The sequence below is a fragment of the Ciconia boyciana genome, chromosome 13, assembly GCF_034638445.1.
Source record: "Ciconia boyciana chromosome 13, ASM3463844v1, whole genome shotgun sequence".
In the NCBI taxonomy this organism is placed as follows: Eukaryota; Metazoa; Chordata; class Aves; order Ciconiiformes; family Ciconiidae; genus Ciconia; species Ciconia boyciana.
In genome coordinates, this window is record NC_132946.1 from 11,696,715 (window position 1) to 11,720,717 (window position 24,003).

Below are 24,003 nucleotides of genomic sequence, written 5' to 3' on the forward strand. Positions count from 1 at the left end.
CACCACATTTGTAAATTAAACAGTGATGAGGTATCACTACAGAAGATATGCTGAATTACTGCAATTCAGTTTCTAAACATTGGCCTAACTCCATTAAAGTAGGTGTTTATAAAATAGGTTCAGACAGAGCTTCGGAAATGTTCTAAATTTGCCTGATTCTGCTATTCTTGAAAAGCCTCAGTTTCACTGGGAACAAAGTAAAGGCTAGCCTGAGCACTGATCAAAACCTTGCCCTAAATAAGACAATTTTCAAAATATCAGATCTACATTTTCTTATTTTTGCTTCAACTTAAAAATTATACAATGCACCAATTTGTAATGAGTAAGAGAAGAATGAATAGAATAGTAAGCAAATAGAGGCCATAAAAGGAATAACTTAGGAGCTGAAGGACTTCATTAATTTTTTTTTTTTTTTAATTCCAAAGAAAAGAAAAGAAACTGTCCAACAAGTAGTTTATGGAGGCCAGTTTCTTCACTGTAGACTCACACTGTGAATTTATATTATATTCATAAAAGCCGGACACCTTTTATTTTAAATTGACTTAGCAGCAATTAGAAGGGAATAATCACCTTCCTCTCTTTTTCTTATGGTTATGCCACAGAAGGGTGGCACGTGCCTATAACTTTGTCTTCTCAAACCAGAAACATGAAAGTGAGAATAGAGGAGAAAAGAAAGTGGATGGGAAATGTGTCTGGTGTGACCATTCTGGACACAACTGTGTCAACGGAAATACTCCCATTCCTGCAGCTTCAGGTTAGCTTGGCATTGTCCTTCTTCTTCAGAACCAAAAAGTACTGGTATGTATATTTCTTACCTTCTCAGAGGAGGGGGAGCAACCTGTGTGGTATGCAGAGACAACAGTATATCTTCCTCCTGCTGTAATACTCTCCTTAAATGCAGCCATGAAAAGGAACAAGATAAAATATTTGGGATGGAATGAGGGACCCAGAAGGCCTTCCCCGGCCACCTTTCCAGCATGGGTGGTATAGGCAGCCAGGATGTAAACGCTCTTCTACATACGCCTTCAGTGATGGAGAGTGCTGGGTTGGGGTGAGATGGTGCTTGTAATCTGTACTGAGGTAGAGTGAGCAACAGCCCCCCAGATAAGCTGAGGAAGACGACAGGGCTGCTGACACGGTTCTCTCTCTGTCTTGCCTTTTTGGCTACAGCTACATTTCTGAAGAGACTGCAAAGTGACCTCCAGCTGTTCTGGCCCCTCACAAGCCTGGGACTCTGTCCCAGTGGTGTGCCAGAGGCTGTTCTGGAGCCAGTGTACCTCTGCCTGGGTCAGGGCTCCTGCAGTGCCTGGCAGAGAGCTCACCTAGCACCAATGATGCATCTGGGCACTGAGACAGAGCAGGGGATGAGGATGGCTCCAGAGCCAGTTATCTTGGCTCTCAAGACATAAGGTGGAGACCAAAGAGTCAGGCTGGAGATATTTTCATGGATCCATATCCTAATTCCTGCCTCTCTGAGATAGTACAGACACCTGCGGTGCAGATGTTTTTCAGGGAAATGTGGCACAGACAGCTATAAACTTGAAGAGAAGACATGGCTGAAGATGCCACACAGCCGAGTGGTCATTCCCTGCACAGATTACAGGCAGGAGGAAGACACAGAAAAAGGTCTAACTTAGGATAATATAAAACAGAAATGAGCAATAAACAAAGAAAAGGCTCTGAGAGAAACCTGGCAACACAGTACTATTCTCTGGCAGGAAGAACTGCAGGTCTCAGGTTTGCGTCTGGCATGGCAGGATGCAAGAGGACGGTGCATAAGCCATGAGCACACGCCATTGGGACACTGATCCGACAAAACAGTCCCAGCTGTAGTAGTTGCAGCACTGATAACAACAGTGTTAATGTACATACGCACTAAAAAAGAGAAGTGTAGTACATCTACAGCTCATAGCACAACAGTTCACACAAGTTCACGTGCTCAGCCTTACATGACTAATCCGTTCTGATTTCCACCACTGGACAGGTGGAGGCTTTTTCCATCTTTCCCTTCATGTCAGCTGCATATCTTGAAGAGTATTCTTGACTAAGCAACTTGCCTATGATAATGTAGCCCATTATGCTTTATTCACAGAGGAACAGAGTGACCTGTGCATAGCCTACTGGAGTTATTTTGATAACTGCTTTCAGTAAAGACTATTTAGAAGAAAATATTTGCATTTTGGTAAAAAGATTGTAATAGGATGGATAATCTCAACTTCTGTTCAGGTGGCTGAAGTCTTTTAAAAGCCACTGAAATTTGCTTCTTCAAAGCAATAGGATTTTCTCATTTATTGAAACATATGTTCATCATTGGCCTTTTAACAGTAGAGTTACCACTCTACAAAAGGCCGATAAAATGCAAAAATAGAACTAGGTCATCTTTATGCTGCACGTCAGTGTATGTGCATAGACGTTATTGATCACAGAAATTACACAAAAGAGGTTCTTAAAATAACATGAGGGTTGAGACAGCAGCTATCACCATTGCCTTTTAAGTCCAAAGGTTCAAAATAAAATGGGAACATTACTGAAATGTTAAAAAGGAAAATAATGTTCCTGTTGATACGGGATTGCGTATGTCCTAATTATGGAAAGATTTCCTCTGTCCTCCCTTTCCTCCCCTCTCGTATCTACTTGGCACTTCCTTCAATAGGTCGGTATGTACATCATCAGTAGAGAGGATCAAATAATGGAAGGCTGAAGTCACTTAGTATACTTTTGAAGGATCCTTAAGATTTTTTAGAATACTAAAATTAAATGGCATCTGATAATATTATGTTTATTTCCTTACAAAACTGCAATTTAAAATAAAATTAAAAACCTAGGAATAAGTCCCTTCCCCCTAGTAAATACCTGGGTGATAATTCCAGGAAAAAATTGGACACATATTCTTCCCCAGTTTCTCAGGATAGATTCTGAAATTCACAATTTTAAGTGCAAAAAGGAAAGTATTTTTTAAAGTCTATTTTTCCATTTTCTCTTTCTTCTTGTCTCTAGAGCCTAAGCATGAAACAAACAGAGTTATTTCACCTCTTGCTGAAATGTCATCAGTAGCTACACTAGGAAACATTTCTGAGTAATGTGAGTACAAACAAGTAACTGGTTTGTGGCCAGTGTCAAGTACATAGCAAGAGTTATAACCTAAACATCTGCCACACGCTGGTAACAATACCGTGACTAATAAGACCAGTGAACCTTGTAAGCTGACAAGGCATGCCTTTTCTCAAATCATAGGGGGTTTTAAGTACATTTTCTTTCAGGTGAGAATGTCAAGCTTTGTAAACAGGATATATAACTTTTAGTCAGACTGCCTATCTGCAAGGTACCATGATAACGTCTTTCTTAGGCTGCATGGTTAGAAGTGATTTACTTTAAAGAAAATGAGTTGGACACTTATCAGCTTTCTATTTACTCTTATGAGATATACTTAGTCTACTTTGCTTGCATTATTATATTTCATGTTTCACTTCAGAGGCCTAAAGCAAATGAGATGGGCTAAAAATAAGAGAGAAGTTAAGAATATACCATTTTTCCACCCAAAGATAGCATTTTCTTTTTCAAAAGAAGCTATTTGTCTGATCTTCTATCTCACCTAACTTTTTTCCCTGAAACTCTTGTGCATATATTTGGATAAAACAACATTATTTAAATAGAAAATAATCTGAATCTAGCAATTATTGAAATAATGAAACAATGTGGAACACATCATAACTAAGCAGCTTAATGTTAAGCTATTATTCTACATAAAGGGCCAATCCAAATTATCGTGGCTCATATAAGTACTCGCTTACATAACGCTTGGTGTTGATTGAAAGAGAACCATATATAGGACTCTGAAAATACTTCGTTATTGTTTAATTTTTAGTTATTAAAAGCTAACACCTGAAGATTCAAAGACTCAAGTTGTCCCTTTTAGAAGACTGTGCCTCAGGATTCACTAAAAATGGCAACAGTTTCAAGAAACTAACCAAAGTCAGCATCAGAAAAGGGAGGGGTCACACCTGAGGATGGGAAGGGAAGGTTTCAAGAGCACTTGGAAAAATTATAACATGTTTCTACTCGATGGCCCAGAAGGCTTCATCCTGCACACTTAGAGAAAGCACTCGGGTCCTCTAAGTGCCATTATCTTTAAGAACTCACCCAATGGATGAAGTTCTGTAAAACTGTCAAAAACAAAGGTGTGCTGTTGAGCCTTAAAAGAGGAGAAAGAACACAATTAAAATAATTTAGTAATCATTTAATTCATTAATTAAGGGACCGGGGAAAGGAAGGGAGGAAGGAATAGAAATCAACAGTTGATTCATCAAATTTCTTATAGCATCTAGTCAAAACCTGGTAATGAATAACAACTAATAAAGATTTGTCAAGAACAAATGGAGCTAAACCTAAGCAATTTCCTTCCATGACAATGTAACAGGCCCTTTGGAGGGGGAAAAGCTGTGGATGTAATAAATCCTGATTTTTAATAAGATTTCAGAAGCTGTTTCTAGAAGGTACATGCAAAATGGTCTAAAAACTGTATTCAGAGAGTAGTCCCCAATACTCATATTTTTTGAAATGGAAGGATATACTGAACAGAGTTCTGCAGGGATTTATTCTGTCTCCAATATTGTGCAATATTTTCATTAATGAGGAGGACGACGGGACAGAGCATACATACACTTATTAAATTTGTGGACAACACCAAGCTGGAAGGGCTTTCAAAGGCCTTGAAGGACAGAATTAGAATTCAAAAGATCCTAAAAAGCTGGAAAAATGGTGTGAAAAAACAAGGTGCATCCCTATTAAATAACGCAAGGTTCTATGTATAAGAATAATCATCTAAATGAACATAGGATAGGAATGAGATGGTAAAGAGCAGTCTGACATAAAAGGATTTCTGGGCTTTAGGGGATCAAAGGCAGAAATGGATCAACACCACCATGCTGATGCCAAAGAAGAAATGGTGTGCTAGGGTGCATAAATAAGTAGAGATCCTGCAAGGTATGATAAATATGAGAAGATATGAGATGCCAAACCTCAAGAAAGATGTGTTCAGAAAGGCTGGATATCTGAGACCTCTAATCATTCTATATGAGAAGACTGAAAGCATTCCTGTTCTGTAGTGCAGAGACTTCAAAATACATAAAATGCTGCAGCACAAGGGATAGTAATCATCTGCTCTCCATATCTTTGGAGGATAAGAGAACTAATGGACTTAAACTGCCTTAAAGGAAATGTAAAACAGATAATAGGACAAGTTCTCTGATGGTGAGGATACCACTAGAATAGCATTAGAACTGGACTAGATTGTGCAGGTAGGCTGTGGAGCCCCTCACTGGAGGCTTTTTATAAACATGACTAACATCTATCAAGAGTATAGGTAATCCTTCCTGAGAGGAGTATGGGATAAATGAGGTAATCTTTTGAAAAGCCAGTCATTTGTATTTTCTGTGATTCTGTGCAACAAGATAACATGCATCCTACTCTGTAATCAGTTAATGTTGTTCTCCGCTATTCTAAAAGACAACAAATTATGGCTATTTCTTTGAGAACGGAACTCTAATTCTTCACTGACCTTCTGAGTTCTTCCTCTGAGTTTTTGTTTGCTTAACACAGACTAACAAAACAAAAATGGCACCAACATTAATAAGACTCGCACATGCGGATTGGGAAATAAGAGAGTCATAACTGGATATTACAGCTTCACTGTAGCACACTGATATATTTTCATCTCTAGAGAGACTCTAAAAGAATAAACTAAATTATGCCAGAAAGTAAAAAGCACATTTTTCTCCATTGCTGGGTCAGGTATATCAGGAAAGAATATGCTACTGGGATATGCTCAGGTGAGATACATATGTAAGTAAAATACTTCTCAAACCCCACATTAGCTGGATGATTAGCTAGTGAAATTGTCCTCAACTTTTGCTGACTGAAGGGGAAAAATGCTGACCAACTTCCTTCCAATTTTAACTCTATCTCTGCCTTAAATCTTAGCTCTTCAATTCCCTTTGCCCATGAACAATGTGAGAATCCTGCAGGCAATTTGTTACCCAGAAGCTATAGGCAGGGGACCACTAAGTTACTGCTTAGACATAACAGTAAATAACAAAGGCATGAAGTTGGTAACATGTTTGCTTTTATAATTTTTATACTGTCTAATCTTTTCCTTCTAAACAGTTGGTATATTGGGACAGATGATAGACAAAGTAGGGGAATGCCTGAAGTAAGGAAATTTTTAATATATTCAAGGTGCATAAAAATTTACACTTATTGGTCATTGATAACCATTATGGTAAGAGAAAACAAAAAACAAGTAAGGAATATAATATTTATTATAATGACAGGCACATTCCTATTAAGTAAAAGTATACTAATTGTTGGAAGAAAAATAATTTCACTGAGAGACAAAACTGGCAAAACAAAGAATCTGAGCTGGCTGGTACATCTTAGCAGACTCTTTTTATTTCTGTGAAAAGGTACAGAAGTGTTTGATTTGTAAAACAACTGATACCTTATGGGAAAGTGTAAAGAACATTCTTCTGGGCAAAAAAAATTCTGTTGTGTAAGTCAAATTTGCTGAATTTATCTTTTCTTAATTTGCATAGCTAAGTATATTTGCAGTGCTCAAAGTGTGTATAACTGGTGGGTTTAATTAATTTCTCAATTCTGCTACTTGAGGCAAAAGAAGAGGAAGAAAACCAGAAATGTGGGTGGGAGTGAGAACGCAGCACTGCTCCCTGCCCTCCCACAACTCAAGCACTGGAAATTGATATGAAAGCAGGGTCTTGATATCTCAAGAGTTCATCTGCTTATTGCCTTCTTAAAGGTTATAATCCTCTGTTTGTGAAGCCACAATGGGTTGCTCTAGAGAAGATTACAATGTCACAAATCCTGTCAGAGGATTATAAGTCTGTCGGGTTGTGAGTAATTATGAAGGAAAAGCAAACCTTCAGAGGACACAAAAATAACCTTCGTAAAAGGAGATACGGTGTCACATAATAAAAGTCTACATAGAAAACCAACCTCAGACTGTAGTGCTTTTGCAAAGCAAGAGCCTAGAAAATATTAGAAGAATGTGAGTGCAACGGCACAGCAGCAGCCCAAGGGAAATGAAGAGCAGAAGAGAGAGGCTTCCAGCCAGTTTAGTCACAAGGCCAGTGATATCCCACTCCCACCGTCCTTGGATGGCAGTAAAACAGCCAACTGATTTCACAGAACTCTGTTCCTACGCACTTGGAGTCTAACCAGAAACAAGAACCCCAAACCTGAAACATGATGAAGGCCCAGTCTCCTAAATCACTGTGACCACAGAGAATTCAGCACCTCGCAGCATCAGAGACTTCACCTAAAACAGCAGGAAGCTCCAGCCACCAGCTCTTGAATTTAACTGATACACAAAGATGCAGTTGTCTCTTTCCCCATTTGTATCCTGTCACACAGAGTTCAGAAGAGCTCACAGGCATAAGATTCTTATATATATAAATATTTCCCATAGATTTAAACATAAAGTGGCAGCAGCACATTCAGTAAGAAAAAGGCCCTTTACAGGAACATTGTGTGCACTTCCCTGGCTGGACTCAGATGGCAGTGGAGCCCTGCACCTCTGGCCACATTACTACTAGTTTTCCTTCTTTTATGTTTCAACCCCCCCTAAAATCATTATTCACAGAACTATAATCTCTGACTTTCACATTGGTAAGTGCCTGAAGGACGTAGACAGAAAATTAAAGGGGTGGAGGGGTGGAGGATTTGCATTGTAAAATTAGTGCTGTCCTCATCTGCACTTCAGATAAAAGTATTGAGAATGAAGAGTCCATCTGTTTTCGAGTGCGTGTAGATAGCACTGCCTTCATCTGACAGCAGCACAGAATTCCACTGCACTGGAAGGAAACTTGGGAATTTTGCCATTTACAAACAGGCATGGGGCATTGTTCGAGCAACAACAGCACTCTGACTACACAGCTGACTGATAATGGCTTTGCAGTTTACCTCCTCACTTCCTCCTAAGATATGCACCAAGGGCTGAGCACCATGAATTTTGTGACCTGGCTCCTTGACCTTCTTTCCCATGTCCAGATGAGTGACATTATCTCTGAACATCAGCTCATGAATCTTCCTACCGTAATGCTTTCTCATAAAGACTGCATCCACAATAACCTTGTTAATCAGTGTCTCAAATTAGATCAACAAGCTGCTAAGAGTTACTATGCCATCCTATCTCTCGCCAATTTTCAACTTGAACCAACAGGAATTTTGGTGTCAGTCAGCACTACGAACCCTGCTGGTTCCTAAACGCTTGCAGCAGGGGATATGCTCCACTTGCCTATGCTCCCTACTGTCAGCACAGCCCACAACACCGTTGTGTCATAAGGAGTTTAATACCTTTTTGAATCTGGCAGTGTAACTGAAGATGTTCCTGCGTCCAGCATTTTTCTATTTTGGGGAAAAAAGCTCCTCCTGAGAAATCCAGAGGAAATCTGTATGTGAAAGACCATGCAACCTCTACCATGGAAGACAGCAACAGACCAAGAGGTTAACCACGTAGGAAGTTAATAGAAAACATACAGCATTAGACATCAGTATACTGAGAAACACTCGCATTCAGTGGCACCATGGAGAATCAATAGTATAGCATGTAGCATGGGACTAACTCCTACAATTGCTTGATAGGAGAGGGGAAAGCACAAGACAGTATGTTTGATGACAGGCGTTTACACTGTAGACTGTCACTTCCATTAAACAGAAACATTTTTTTGCTGGATGAAATGCCATCCCACTCATCTCAGATCCTTTTTGTGATGGTGATTAGACGGGTAGGTTGTCTGTGTTACAAGAATGTTTTTGTGATAAGGTGCAGAGACAGAACAGATAACTGGCTAGCATAAATTGCCATGAAAAATATGTGTTGTCTCAGAGCTATCACATTTAGGGAAAATATGACTACTCACATGACTTGTGCATCACTGGTGAGCAAACAAAGAAGTCTTCATATCATAAGGGACAGAGACTTGTAGGGATGACTTGTAGGATACCATTATAAACAGAATAACATAACTCCACGCGTTACTGAGGGTAGAACCTCATCTCAGAAGCTGCATTGCAAGGCTACCAGTGTTGAGAAATGGCAGCAGTAATGATCAAAGCCTGGAAAGACTGTCAGATGAAGAAAGATTGAAAGGAATGAAATTATTTACTTCAGAAAAGAGACAAAATATTTGAAAAGTGGAAAAAAAAGCATATAAAATAATGAACGGTACAGAAGCTGGATTGCGAGCACCTGTTCTTGCTAAAATACAAAATCAGTTAAATTGCAAGGCAGAGAAATTAGGATTAGATAATAGGAATACTTGTCAGTTTAGGACTTGTACTAGACTGTGCAAAATGTTGCTGCAGAGTGTTATTAATTTAATAAGAGCTGAAATACCATTTTATGACTATGTAGAGAACAAGACCATGCAGATTTGTAACAGTTAATGCAAACCAAAGGGTTTAAGAATACTGCTGGTTTGGGGCATAACCTGCACTGCTGTTTCTGGGCATAACCCCTAGTTTAAGGGATAAGCACACACCTTTCAGAGACAATTTTGCATATAAATACCATTGGGGCTCTTGAACCCTCCTGTCACACATCTAGTACTGGACAGAGAGCAGCTACTAAACTGGATGGACCACACATATTACATATATGTCTATATGTGCACAAACAGTGCATTATCGAATGGGTGTGCAGCCTGATTTTGATGTACCAAGCTGTTGCAGAACATACTCTTATATGCTCCTGCAAGCAATGATGCTCTGGATGTGAATAAGAATATCCTTTAAAAACACAACATTCCATGCAAATATGAAGGAAGGGGCAAAGAATCTAAATAAAAAGACAATGACAATGGCAATACAATACCACAAAGAGAGAAAAGCCTCAAGTTATATAGGTGTAGAAAAATGCACACACACAGAACCTCAGGGAAGGTCAGTTCAACTGCATTGGGACAAACTACAGAGGGGAAAGAGCAAGTGTAGAGGAAAAGGATTTGAGCTTCACCCCAACAGGAGGCTCAGTCCCATGAATGGAGAACAGTCGTCTTATCCAGGAAGGAACTGGTCTGAAAGGAATTAGTTTACAGGCATAGTCAAGTTGTTAAAATCCCACAGCTTTCATCATATCTGTGATTTTTCAGAAATAGCACCTGCGGTTTCTGTTGGTGAAGCTTGTAGGAATGCAAGTATGGATTTGCAACACTGGATGAGCTAGTCTTATAATTAAGTATAATACACTCAAGAACAAAGAGGCAAATATGCATGTTGGTGGCAGCACAGTTATGGATGGGAGGGGAGCAATTTTATACTGGTATTCTCTAATCACTCAGATCTATCCTGTTTTCATAGCTGTTATTTTCAATTTTAGTTAGTTCAGGGCATATCTTTTTCTCTTGAGTATCTGAAAATGCTCAGCTATTATTATATTTTGCTCTGATTTTTTCCTTTTTTCCCCCTTGACTTCCCAGTCTTCTTTTGTCTGTCTTGTTCTCATTTCTTTTGTATGTGTGTCTGCAGGTGGCTTTTACAGCAAAATCTCATTCTGCTTTCCTGCCCTTCCCCCATCCTCTGCTGTTTTGTTACTGCATCGCCTGTCTAATTTGTTCTTTTCCTTATGCCTGTAAGTGCTCATTTACTAATAGATTCCATTCTGTGCCTATGGAGTGTTTTCATTTTCCCTGTCCTCAAGCACCAAATCATTGACTTCATTGCTACAGAGAGGAATGAATTCCCAGGCCACTCTACAGAACAGGTTTCACTCTCCCATGGCTGAAGAGGAGGAGGATAGTGGCGGAGCTTAAGGGATGTTCATGGCAGGTTGTTGGCTCTGAAACAGTGAACAAGCTTATTATTGCTAGCAGCCTAATAGCATCCCTTCCTCTAACCCTGAGCATTTCCCATAACCCTGGCAGCTTCTTGACAAGAATAATCAAACTAGGTGAACAGCACAATATATTCTATAAACAATGCAGAAAACAAACAAACAAGCAAAAAGTTTTGGGGCTTTTGCCTTGTCTTACCACATTCATACATGTGACTATGGTGTGTCAGGTGTTTCCACATTGGGTTCTTATTTAATAATTGCTGAGATGCCCATTCCTTGATTTCTGAATGAAGTGCATAAATTAGATCTTAATTTATGAAGTGCATAAATTAAGACACCATCTTAATTGGACAGAGTGCAGCATAACTACAGCAGCCAATTACATTGTTGTTGTCACCGTGGTGCACACTAAAGCAACTCCAAAATTCACAATCAGGGAAGGGTGGAAACGCTCCAAAAAAAACATTTTCACTTGAAAAATGCAGTAAGCTGTTAGCTGTGACATCCGGATACAAGTTTGAATTGCACAGACTGAGATATAGGTCAAGATAAAAAACAGATAACGTAATGATCAGTCTTCATCAACTACTGGGACTGTGACCAGAAGCCGATGCCTTAGCCATTTCCAAAGGCTCATTGTTGGTGGCTGGGATGTAAAACCCACTTTCTCTAGCTATAAACTGGTTTTGGTGCAGCTTCCTTCCAGTTCTTATTTTCTGCTCCATTTGCCTCCCACAAGCTTTTCTATACCTAGACCTCTTAAGGTGATAACAGTCAAAAGCACTCTTCAGCATCTGAAGATCTTTTTTGTTTTTCTTTTTTCCTGTATGTCTCATTTTCTGCCCAGCAGACATCTAGCTTTTGTGTGGTGAGCTCCAGCATGCTTTTTCAAACTCTTCCTTTTGGGCTGGTAGTAGGAAGACAGAGAGAAAACCACTAACACTACATCCAGAATGATTCCTCAAAGTCTTGGGAGGTTAGGAAGTGGCCTGGCATCGTATTTCCTTGCGTCAGCAGGAAATAAGATAGGTTGTGAATATTGCAGGTTTTTTACAATATCACCATTCCTAATCAGGTCTGACTATTCATGCTAGAAGCCGTGGCACAAACAGTTTTTTGACTCTTTGTGATGTTCATATTCTCTGTCTTTTAAAAATAAATACATAAATTGGCAGTGGCACAGTGCAGCTGGTTATATGGAATACCGTGCTGGACAATGTAGCAGTGTCAGGTTGCCAAAAGTAATGTATCAGCACAGCCACAGCTTTCAGGTTAAAGTTGTCCCCATTCACTGAAGCCAGCTATTTGCAAATACCAACCACAGAATATCTGGTTTATGAGTATAAAGGATTTAACTTGGCACTAGAGGTCAGTGATAAAGCTGGTAGGGATTTTTCTGGTTAAACTTTCTTCCAATTGAAACCAATCCCTTGTATCCCGAATTATTTTGAATAATCCAATAGATTATTATTTGCTCCCCCAACTTTAACACTTACTGGTTTTTTCCAATTTCAGGAAAAAAAGTCAAAATCTCAAATTGAAAAATCTCAAATTTCACATTGTGATCTCGTGAAGCAATTGCAGAGAAATTTCTTTATTTCCTGAGAGAATCCCTATTCAGTGTTGCTAAGACTGAAGCAGTATTTACAAGTATAAGACAACACTGCCGAAGTAAATAACTTTTTTAGTTATAAATGCGGATTGCCCCAGAGTAGGCAACACAAGTCCTGTTTAAAACCTCCTGTTTAAAACCTCAGCTCACTGCTGAGCCTGGTCTCCTCTCTGTGGTTAGACGTACACTCCCCACCACCATGCCTGCTGCAGAATTTGCATTATGCCACTGTTGCTTCAATTATGAACACTTCCTAAATAGCATCCACGTCTAGGTGAATTTACCCATCACCATTACATTAGCTATGTGTGGAGAAAACAACGTAAGTGTCCCATTTGCTCACTTATTTCTAGAAACCCAAAGATAAGGAATCAGATCACACACAGTTTACTGAGCTTGCAAACAAATGCAACATTCACCAGTTATGGCCAGTTAGACTACAATTTAGTATGATTCAGATTTAGACAGATGTATATATCACGCTGAGATTTTCCTTTTAGGCCCTAGGAGCCCATTCCAATGGGAGTCTCTTTATAAACAGGAATCTTTCTTCAATGTAGTTCAATGCACTTTGCCAGAGTTTGGCCTTTTGCTTAATTTACTTTGTGCAAATGGCCAATTGAATGAGTAATTTGAACTGTGTCTTCTATGTGATGACTTAGTCTTGTGTAAGCATCTGGGTATGAGTGAGGGGCACTGTGCAGTCAGTGCAGCAGTGAAAGAATGACTGTCATTAATTTACCTGAAATTCATAATTCAGGAGAGTTCTGGGCTTTTAACAAGACAAAAGAGAAGTCAAAGATTATCTGGAAATGGAAAACATGTTTCTTTACGTCCTCATAAACACGCAAAGAACCAAACCCCAGCAACATTAGTAACCCAGCAACCTAGTAACAAGAGTCTGCCACCAAACACCTGGACGAAAAACAAGTACACCTGATTAATCTTCCCCAGTACATTTCTGGGGCAACTTTCTTCACTACATTTAAAGAGATGACTGAGTAAAAATGATAGGTCTAAGTAAGAGACAGAGGTAGAAAACAGTCCTGGTTAACTACACCTTATTTATGTTGTTTTTGCAAGTCTCCACAGCTGCAAGTCACTTCGGCAGTGAGTGTAGAAATACTGGTGCTCACAATACTTTCATCACAGTGAAATCATGATGTTTTGACAGACTGAATAATAAGAATTGCCACAAGGGAACTTTGTGGTGGTAGCATCTACAAAGTGCTGATTTAGATCTACACAGAAAAAAATTAGGGAATGTAGTGGTAAAAGGTTGACACCTTCCTTATATTAAAGGTCCCACCCATGCTGGTATCTTTAGAGCTGCCCCGTTACTGAAATACAGCTGTGCTACCATTCCTCCTCAAAAGTGTGCTTGTGGATGCAACCATAAGAGAGACCATACCATATTTGGAAGATATGGATGGATATGGATATGGAACCAACCATATTTGGAAGATATGGATGGTTTGGAAAGAATGGGCAGCTATTTTATGGTTCAAGCCATTAGAGTAAGAGGCTTTCCTCAGCTGTACTCTAGAGATAGAATGGGAATGGAATAGGATTTTGTGAACTCTTGCTCTAAGAGAAGAGTCACTCCACTTAGTTATATCAGACATACCAGTACTATAGCTGAGCAGAAACTTACTGAGAGCTTTTATTTATTAGAAAATAGCAATTCATAAAAATAACAACTGTTTCAGTGAAAGGGTTGACTTAACAAACTTACCCTTTCAAGGTAAACCTATTAAAAAAGATTCAAAAAGTGTTCCAATACTTTTTTGGGGAATTCTGGAACAGAAAAGTTTCTGGGTTTCAATCCAAAATAACATTTCTCTTTTAAAAAGTGACCCAACTTATTCTATATATATATATATAATTTTGAAATCATAAGAAAATGTTTCTCCTGATCTGACACAATATTTGCAAAAGAAAGTCCAACTTCAGATTTCATTTGTTTGGTAAAAGAAAAAAACCAGTTACTGAAAAACTCTTTTGTTATGGGAAAATAATTTCTCGTTCAGCTCTACCTACTATCCACAACCAGTTTTTTCCCTATTAATAACCAGTAACAGCAAGAAGAATCATACTGTTATTAGACAGTAGCACTTCCACCATTTTTCTTGAGTTGCCTCGAGGTGCCCTCACAACTTGTTTGTATGTGTATGTGGGAGGAGGATGTGATTACACTGCTCTGCAGAGGCAGGGGCAGCCTCAGCCTGAACAGCACAGATTGCACCAGACAGCAGCAATGGTGAAGAAGAAAGTTAAAAAACGCCTTAGCTTTCCTTTTTTCTCCCAGCAGTAAATCTGTTAACTGGCTTCAGAGCTCCTGCTCACACACTCAGCTTCATTAATGAGTTGTGGAAAGCCAAGTGGCTCAGTTCCCTTAAAATCCTGGCAAACTGCAGGGATATTTAGCTCCTGCCAGATCCCGTGGGCACTTGGGGGGTGGGTCCACTCACTCCATCATAAAAAGCCTTCTTTCCCCTAACTGCCCAGCTTTCTTTCTACATGATCATAAGCCTGTGCTTGATGCTGTGGGAGTTACTGTATTGTCACCAATTCAGCACCATGGTTTCACTGCAGGAGAAAAATGCACTCGTCTGTGATTTCAGAAGCCATGCTAAGGTTCTAGGATTAACAATCAGCTCCAAATATCTCAAAATACACAGCCTGGAGAAAGACTCAGCCAAAAAGATACGCTGAGCATGTTGAAATCTGTTGAAATTTAGGTTTGCAAATTGAGTGGAGCATACAATTCTGACCAAACTTTTTAGAGGCTGGAATCAAACATTAGAAACAAATAATAAATTATGGTATATCTTAGAGAGAAAAGTATCCGGGCTGTATTCTCTACTATAAAGGAGCAAATCAACTACAGAATGGATATGGGGTGAGCGCTGGTATAAAAGTGTACATAAGCAGTAGCTAGCTCCTGCTTTTAGGTATGTCTGCTACCAAAAATGTTATCTCGGTATGATACTGGGAATATGATACTGCCAGGGAAAAGGAGAAAACATAAGGACAAAGTGTGAGCTTTGAAGAAATTACCTAATGATAGTCATGAGCCAAAATTGCACATTCTGCACTGTGGGGCATGTCTACAGAACACAACATAATGCTTTGCAAATAACCAAGCTGGTTCTGGTATTAAAAACAGTGTAACTGCATATGTGCAGCAGCCTGCCTGAGCCAATTTAAATTAGCCTGGCTATTTAACTGCACGGAGTGGTACTACTGCCCTGTATTCAAGCTACTTGGAATAAACTTCAAGTTTGGGTTTGTATCCTAATGCTGCAGGAAATTCAGTCTTTGTGTTGGTGTTCAATTGTTTTGAAAACCTGTTTTTTAGTTCAAAGATCTTTTTTATACAAAAGTTAGCATGTATTGCTACAATCAGTCGTCAGCCTTTAATCATGCCATTAACTGTTTGAAGTACAAGTTTGCTGTATTCAAACTCCCACTTTGTAGTAAATAGTGTTTTGTTGCATTAAATCTCATGACATATCCTGTCTAATCTGTACTGGGTAATGATGTTAAAACCTTAAGACTGATTTATTTTTTTCTTAATGCTTGTCGATTTTCTTTAATACAGATCCACCACAGATGAATAATGTCATCCCAACATCTCCCCTCCTTCCTCAGATGGCACATCAACATTCATATCCCAGCCTGGGACAGATCACAAACCCATATGAGCAACAGCCCCCAGGCAAAGAGCTTAACAAGTACGCCTCTCTAAAGGCAGTCGGTAAGTAAGCAACACGATGCATGACTTCTCCTTTAGATCAGTATGTTGCATTTGCTGTTGTCAGCTGACATTCTGCTTCGAAGTTAAAAACAAAGTCTTGCTCATCTGGACTACTTCATGATAGAATTTCATATAGAGTATCACGTTAGTTGGAAATGTATTAAAAATTAACAGGGGGACTACAATTAGTGATAAGATAATTACATGTAAGAATTGGTGATCATATGCATGTGTGTCTATATATGCATACAAAAACACACCATACCTACTGTACACCATTTTTCAGCGAGCTTCACCTATGTTACATGCATAATGTTCAGCCCTAGTTCTTTATGCCCTGAATATGCCTACCTATGCATTTCGGTATGTATTTTCCATACCTACCTGCACAAATGAGAGAGAGAAAAACATCAGATATGTTGCAAATTTAAAGCATATAATTTAGACACCTGCTAAACACTTCGGAAAAGAGAAGGCCCTTGTACACTTCTGAAGTAAGAGCTTTCACATTTTCTGCAGGATGTGCATTAGTAGGTCACTGGAGGAATATTCTGAGGCCTTACGATTTCAAATAATTAGTGCATCATAAAGCTCCTAATAAAGATCCCAGTGGTGGCTATTTTCTGTGACTGATTAATGTCATACACTATTATTTTAAGCAAATGGGAGAACATCCTCAAAGAAACAGTTGTGAGGAGGGAAAAGGACAATAGTGGATAAAGATTTCAGCATAATTTTCATATTGGAAGCATAAGTTGATAAAACTTTTTAAGGGCTATAAATACCTGCTGCACACCATGTGAAGACAGAAAGCCTTTATCACCTCACATTTCAGGCCCCTTCTAGACAATAATAAATTAAGGACTGGGGGGTCTGTTCATAAACAGCTTCTCACTAACCCTTGCTCAGCTTACACATACGGATGTTAACATAATTTCCGCATGAATTTAGAGCAGTACCACACTGCTTATTTCCAGACAAAGTTATTTGGCTCAGAAAAACAGCAGAACAGCTGAGAACATTGTCTTAAGAATCTAGTATTCATTACGCCAGAAAAATTTTTCATCGCAAACTGACATTCCTTTATCTGAACTTCAGGATAGCAGACCTCTAACAAAATGTACATCAAAGTCCCATCTCAAATAGTTTAGCTTTGCTTTAGCTTGCCATTTTTATTTCTCACAAGTGGCATTTTTTAATCTGTTTATAAAAGACAAAGGTTAATAGCTTTCTGCTGAATTTTTAATACAGACAGAATAGCTTTACAATTCCTTCTTCAAAAGGTGATACTGTGTAATGATGTGATGATTATCACAGATTTACGCACTGATATCAGGCTTCTTTTTCAGATGTCAATTTAGGTCAAGCCAATCATCAAAGCTAAAAGGTACTTAAGCATAATAAAACAAGAGATGAAACACTCAAAAGAAACTTCTCTCATCTGCCCATCTGCTTCTCTCATCTGAATGTGGGTTGGTTTTTTTTTTAATTATTAAATTAGAACTTAGATATTTCTTGGGTGTCTGAGTACAAATTTTTAATGCAACTAGATTATAACCATACAGTTAAATCAACCTTGAAAGATTGTGCACTTCAGCTCCAGAAGTTGTATAATGCCTCTCAGACTCTTAAACTAAATTAAACATAACTTTCAGGGATGTTTTCTTCCAGGAGGATTGCACCATCTTCCCCTGCTTTTCCCCTATCCTTCCTATCCCCTCTCTCTTTTTTTACCTGTAGATCTACTGGTCTTAGACCACATTAGCCAAGTTTTAGATTCAGGTGAATTTTCACAAGAAAAGTATAGAAGTGCTGCATTGTTATCCAAACTTTTCAGCAGAAAACAATAGAGATTTTGAAACTGTTATACATTCACACCTTCTGTCTAGTTGTATGGAGCAACAGCTAAATATGCTCAGTTTTTAGCCATTTTCAGACGCTCAAGGCCATGATTCCTCCCAAGAGGCACCTCTTGAGTACATGCCAAGATCACAAAGCAGTTCTGCCATGATGCCAGCCAGGCCTGGGTTTGTGACCACGCTGATATCAAGCTAGCCAGACCGCACATTGCAGAGTTCGTATTGGCTTTGTGAGAGCTCTGAGAGGAAACAGCAACCAGCCTACACCAGGCCCACCAATATAAATTTAACCTGACAACATCTTTTGAAGAAATGGACATAGACTGAGTTCACCCTGACCTGGTATTCATGTCACAGAGTGATGGCATTTTTCATATGCTAACATTCAGTCACATTTACTGATCCCCCTAGCAGGTGAATGAGTGTGTGTAGTCCATTTCCCTTTGCATTCATTGATAGTGGCTTGAGGGTGGATTCATTTACCACAACAGAAATTTAATAAGGGATGTGTTCTATATTCCTCCATGCATTTGAGGCAAACCATATTCATTTAAGTACCTCTTACTCTGCATGATCCCATTGTTTGGGTGTAGTCCACTGTGCTTAATTCTTTTCTTTAATGGGGGGTGGGGTGGAGGAAGAAGCATTCCTATTGCTTTGTAGCAACTGTAGCTATAGTACTTTAATATCACTCATCATAATGTGGCCGTAAGTGGTAAGAAGTTTAGATAACTGAAAAAGTGATGCTTTACCAGAGGCAGTATTAAATTAATTTCCACACAGCTGCTTTCTTCTGACGTACAGATGTCCTAAAAATTTGGCTGTCTAATTTTAGAAGTGAGCTACTCATCCCTGAGTGACCGCCTGCTGTGAAAATTCAGTTTATGGAAAAATAGCTAGTAAATAGAGTCACTGTAATCTCTGTTCTGGATCATGTTCCGGACCTGCACTGAATTCAGTACCTAAGACTCAAGTGCTTGTGAAAACAAGAGACAACAGTGCCATTGCTATTAATTTGCATTGTGTTACTGAATGAGAATGACCAATACCTTGGGAGTGAGGCCAAGCTGATCCCTAGGAAGCTATTTTAAAGCTACACCTTAGACTCCAAATCATACAGTTTAGCAGCTTACAATCTGAAGCTGGACTGTTCACGCATGTATGCAATGCGACATGTGCATTGCAGAGTGTCTGATTCAGCACAACAGGGGAGAAGAGAGTTGAAAAGGCCAATGTGGATGTGTTTTATTTAAAAAGCAAAATATTTTCATGTGAACCAGTTCAAACTGCACAGCCAAACCCTTACACACTCAATGGAGGAGGAGATTTTCCTCATTTCTTGTCAGGATTTCATTGCAGCCTCCAGAATTCCTGAAGTACTGACCAGTGGCCACTGACCAAATTCACCTTTTCCTCTTACTGTCTGCTGGCATTTACATCTCTGAATAATGCGAGGATGTTCTGTGCCTATTTTATATTCTCAGTTGAGTGCTTGGAGTACAACAAGGTAATAGTGAGTTGAGATTTACTTACTGTTTTCTTCACTGCACCAGAATTTGACTCCTTCTACCTTAATACATACACCACCAGGGAATAATCAGCAGAAGGCACAGGGCCCCTTGGAAACGAGAGAGAGCAACATGCACTTCCTGAAAGAACAGATAAGCAATCCATCTCCTAGCATCTCTAGCCTATCTGACTGACTGATAGGTGCACTCTGTTCATCCATTATTTGTCCATTTTTGAGCCAGAGAATCTTTTTTCAACAGCGCTAAATTTGTCCCACGAAGGAATGTCAGAGACTGTATCTGAGGGAAAAGGGTTAACAAGCTCTAAGTCCAGTCCCACCAAAAGTGGTCACTGAATGTTGTGTGGCAGTAAAACACACAGTGTTTAGATATTGCAATTTTTTGGTCACCTGAGACCACATGATCCTGGTTTCCTTCGGTGCTTTTGCAGTATTTGATTATTTATGTGAAAAGTGCAGAACGAGGATTTTCTGCATAAATTCTTATTTCCAGTTCATCAACCATGTGTTTACTCCATGCTTAAATGGTTATTGCTCACTTAAGCAATCCTCACATGCCTAAAGCTACAAGTGGACGGAGATCTTGTATCTGAACACCTTCATGAAATTCAAGTTCCAGGACATACAAAGGTAGCTCATCACAAATTTTTATACACGTCATTTAGACACTCATTCAGAAAGCATGAACAATCCAACTTCAAATTCCACTCTGCTAAGCTGTAAGAGTAGGACTCCATCCTGCTGCTTAATAAGAGTTTCCTAGAGCTCAAATTAGCCTCACTATCCTGAGGTATTAGTTATATTTATTCAGTCACGTTGTTCTGCGAGCCTGGCTCAGTAACAGTTAATTTTCTTTCCTGAGTTTCAGGGAGTGCAAAGCAACTAACTTTCTTTGGAACTTCTTGTAAAAATTAAAAAATACCTCAAACCCAACTTTCTAAAGTCCTGCAGGACTGGGAGAAAGATCACTCAGCTGCTGGAGAGGTGTACAGACATACATGTAAAAACTGAGACTACAAGTATTTCTACAGTTTAACACATTTTTATATTTCTTTCATAAACTTTCTTCTTCCCCTCTCTCACACACTCATACACACACAAACCTTCGAGGAACTGACTGGGCATGACTTAAGACGAGATAACTCAGCCAGTTAAAATTTTTGTCAAAAAAAACCCCCCAAACAAAACCAAAAACCAAAACATAATGGACAGAATTCCTCCCTGAAACTCAGACCCAGAAAGCCTTCAGTGATGCTGGGAGTTGTAGTCTCCTGTGGGATGAAATCAGATGTAATTGATTGGATATAGTGAAGCTAGAAGGAGGATATAATTGGCAGCAGACTCACCATCACATCTCTGAGTCTAAAGCTCCCAGCATTTCTTGAAGCTTCACAGTTCTTTGATCCCAAAGGGAAAATTAGACAGTGCTCCAGCTCTGCTTGCATCTGCAAAACTCCAAACTGAGATTCTGCAAATATGACACTCAAAGAATAAATATCTCCTGTTTAGGTCACTGTTACTAAAATATTGTGGCCGCAAGTGCACAAGGCAACATCTCCCTCAAAAAGGTGAAGCTTGTGAGAAAACCATCTGGTTTGTTTGTCCTTTACATCTACACACACAGAAGGATCCAAAGGGGAAGATGACCATAAGGTTAACTCTAAGGTGTTATCTTTGAACCATCCTCCTGTCTGATGTGAAATTTGGTGGTGCCTTCTCATAAGCTTCAGATCTTCAATTTCCATAGAAATGATTGTAACTCTATGCTGATACAAGAGCCGTCTTATGAGAATAGAAGTGACTTCACAACTGCCCCCTAAGAATCTGATACCTATCTCACCAGAAGATGAGATTCTGTACCGTTCCCTATAGTTCATTGTGCTCTGCCTCAGGGGCCTCTGTACAAAGACAGGGAGGGCTGAGAAAGAAATACTGTAATTGGAAAAATGGGAACACACAACAGGGAAAAAGGCCTGCCCATGCATTCACAGGGGTTGATACAGTCAACTTTTAGAAAAAGTAGAACTACAGAATTATGGGACACAATATGTTTGTGTTGCTTGACTTTCCTATACCAAACACACTGTTACACTGTCAGGTAAATATTCATGTTTCTTTGGAAGGCTTAAAAAGGAATTGTGCTTTCATTTCAGAGAGTAAAGAAATTTTCAGCTACTACTTCCATAAGCAGTTGCACAAAAATGGATTTAAAAAATCTGGGACATGGGAGTAGCTCCCTGGATTTAACACCATGAAAACAGACAGGGAAGTACAGATTAATGCATCATTTGTCATATCCAGAGGGTGAGTCAGTTAATGATTTCATATATCTAGAGGTATGTTCGGTGTCATGGATAATGCTAGACTAGGCAATCTGCCCAATTCAACACTGGAACTATGGATCTGTCTCAAGGAAGTATGATATAAAAGCTTGGTATCTTTTTATTATTATTATTTACTTAGCCTAGTGTGGCTGGAGAATTTGAAGGTTTTGAGTGTTCATTTGTTCAGGAAGTCTTTCATACTTTAATCCTTGCTTCTCCTTCAGACACAGGAGAAAAGCCAAGAAGCACTCAGTAGCAAGCCTCACTTTAGCAGTCCCCCTGCTAGCACTGTTCCCTCAACCTTCCCATTTCCCAAGTAGAGGAAGTGGCAGCGTCACTTGTTCCACCTATGTCTTCTGCTGAGACTCTCCAAACTTCACGTCCTGCCCAGTGTGTGCAGACTTTCAGGACCTTTTCTTACTTCCACTAAATAATTTAATAGTTTTCTCTGTTATTTACCAAATTCACTTTGGATACCTGCAGGCACTCTGTCATGGGTAAATAAAAAATGCTTGGGGAGTCTTGATCAAAAATCTTTTCCTATTTTATCATCCAGCACACTCATTTCTTCTTCCAGTGAGGTAGCCGTATTTTAATTATAAATATGTTATTTGTGCAAAGCCTCAGTATCTTGAGCAAGATCAGCTGCATCGCTGACATTCTTTTACAGCCTTTTAAAGAAACAACATTTTACTATGAAATCTACAAGATGATATTCTTTCTGAGGTTGGGGAATTCTGCTGTAAGTAATCAGACATCCAAGCAGCCATTGCTCATGCCATCCTTTAGCAAATAAACAGAGCTGTGAAAAGGTAACTCTTTGGGGATACACTCTTCGTGGATATGTTGGTCTCAGCAGAAGTGAAATCTAGGCTGCTGGGAGGAAACTGCAAATAGTCCTTTTACAAAAAGCAGTTTAAACACAAAAATAAGATGCTCTTAAACATTTCCAGCTATGTTGTCTCATTTTTAAGACTTTAGCAACACATTGAACTTGTGAAAGAAAGGAAACGTGACCTTAAGGTCCATTTGGTTTAAGTTTATCTCAGGATTTTTAGTTTTTTGGGTTGGATTCACAGCTAGTGAACTTGTTTTGTCTGAATTTGGTCCACTACCTGGTTTGATGGTGGATGAAGAATGTTTAAAAGGATCTATTAAATTCTTAACCTATTTTTCATGCCAAATTAGCAAATTTAAATCTGTGCATCCTTAATTCTTGTTCTTGAAATTGATATTCTTTCCACCAGTGTTCCCTACACTGGATTCCCCACAATGGAGAAACAGCCATTTTTTCTTGTTACCAGCATATATTTAAAACAGTGAAAATGAAACCATCACCAATACAGTCATAAAAGTTCAGATCATATTTGTGGTTATACATCATAGAGAACTCCAACCCTTCCACTAAGTATTAGGTTGGTTCTCTGGAAACTAGTTTATTTTTAAAATCCTTATTATGTGATAATGGATCAAAATGAAATTGAAAGTAATTTTCTACTTTTTATAACACACAACGGGCAGATCTAAAATAACAGTAATGTGAGTCCAGTTGACGACTAGAGAATGCTTGTCTTTCCGGTTTTTTTACTGTCTTTTGCTTGTCTTTTGTCTTTGAAGACTGCAGTCTTCAGAGGTAACAAGCTTACAATAACCAGCTTTATTTCCATCTATTGAGATCAGTGACAGCCACAGGAAGGAAACTAGTACATCTAAATCAAGCATGGGCTATTCAAACCTATCTCTATGAGACGTTAACAAATTATGTATGAGATTTTTTACACATTAAGTGAAGACATGAGTGAGTGAAACTTTACGCTTAGGCTATACCACTAAATGAAAGTGAACCAATAAAAAGCAAAGCTCGGCTCACGTGAAGACAAAGTCTAACAATGTTAAGCATTTTCACTTGCAACCCTTCTTAAACATCCTTCTCTGTAACTATTTTATTTTGCACTATAAACATATAAACGTACTTCTCATTCTGCAATGCAAATTTATATTGATTATTTAAGAGTAGAGGTTGATCATAAAGATATGAAAATAATTGTGAATACTTGCAGATAAATAGCAACAC

At 38.9% G+C, this 24,003-nt stretch overlaps 1 protein-coding gene across 1 annotated transcript in view; it reads left to right on the top strand.

The window, feature by feature from the left end:
* Positions 1 to 24,003, top strand: part of SHISA9 (shisa family member 9) — a 191,040-nt gene that overhangs the window by 154,818 nt on the left and 12,219 nt on the right. Inside the window, 1 exon segment of the mRNA XM_072878328.1 lies at positions 16,063 to 16,218. Coding sequence (XP_072734429.1) covers positions 16,063 to 16,218 — 156 coding nt within the window.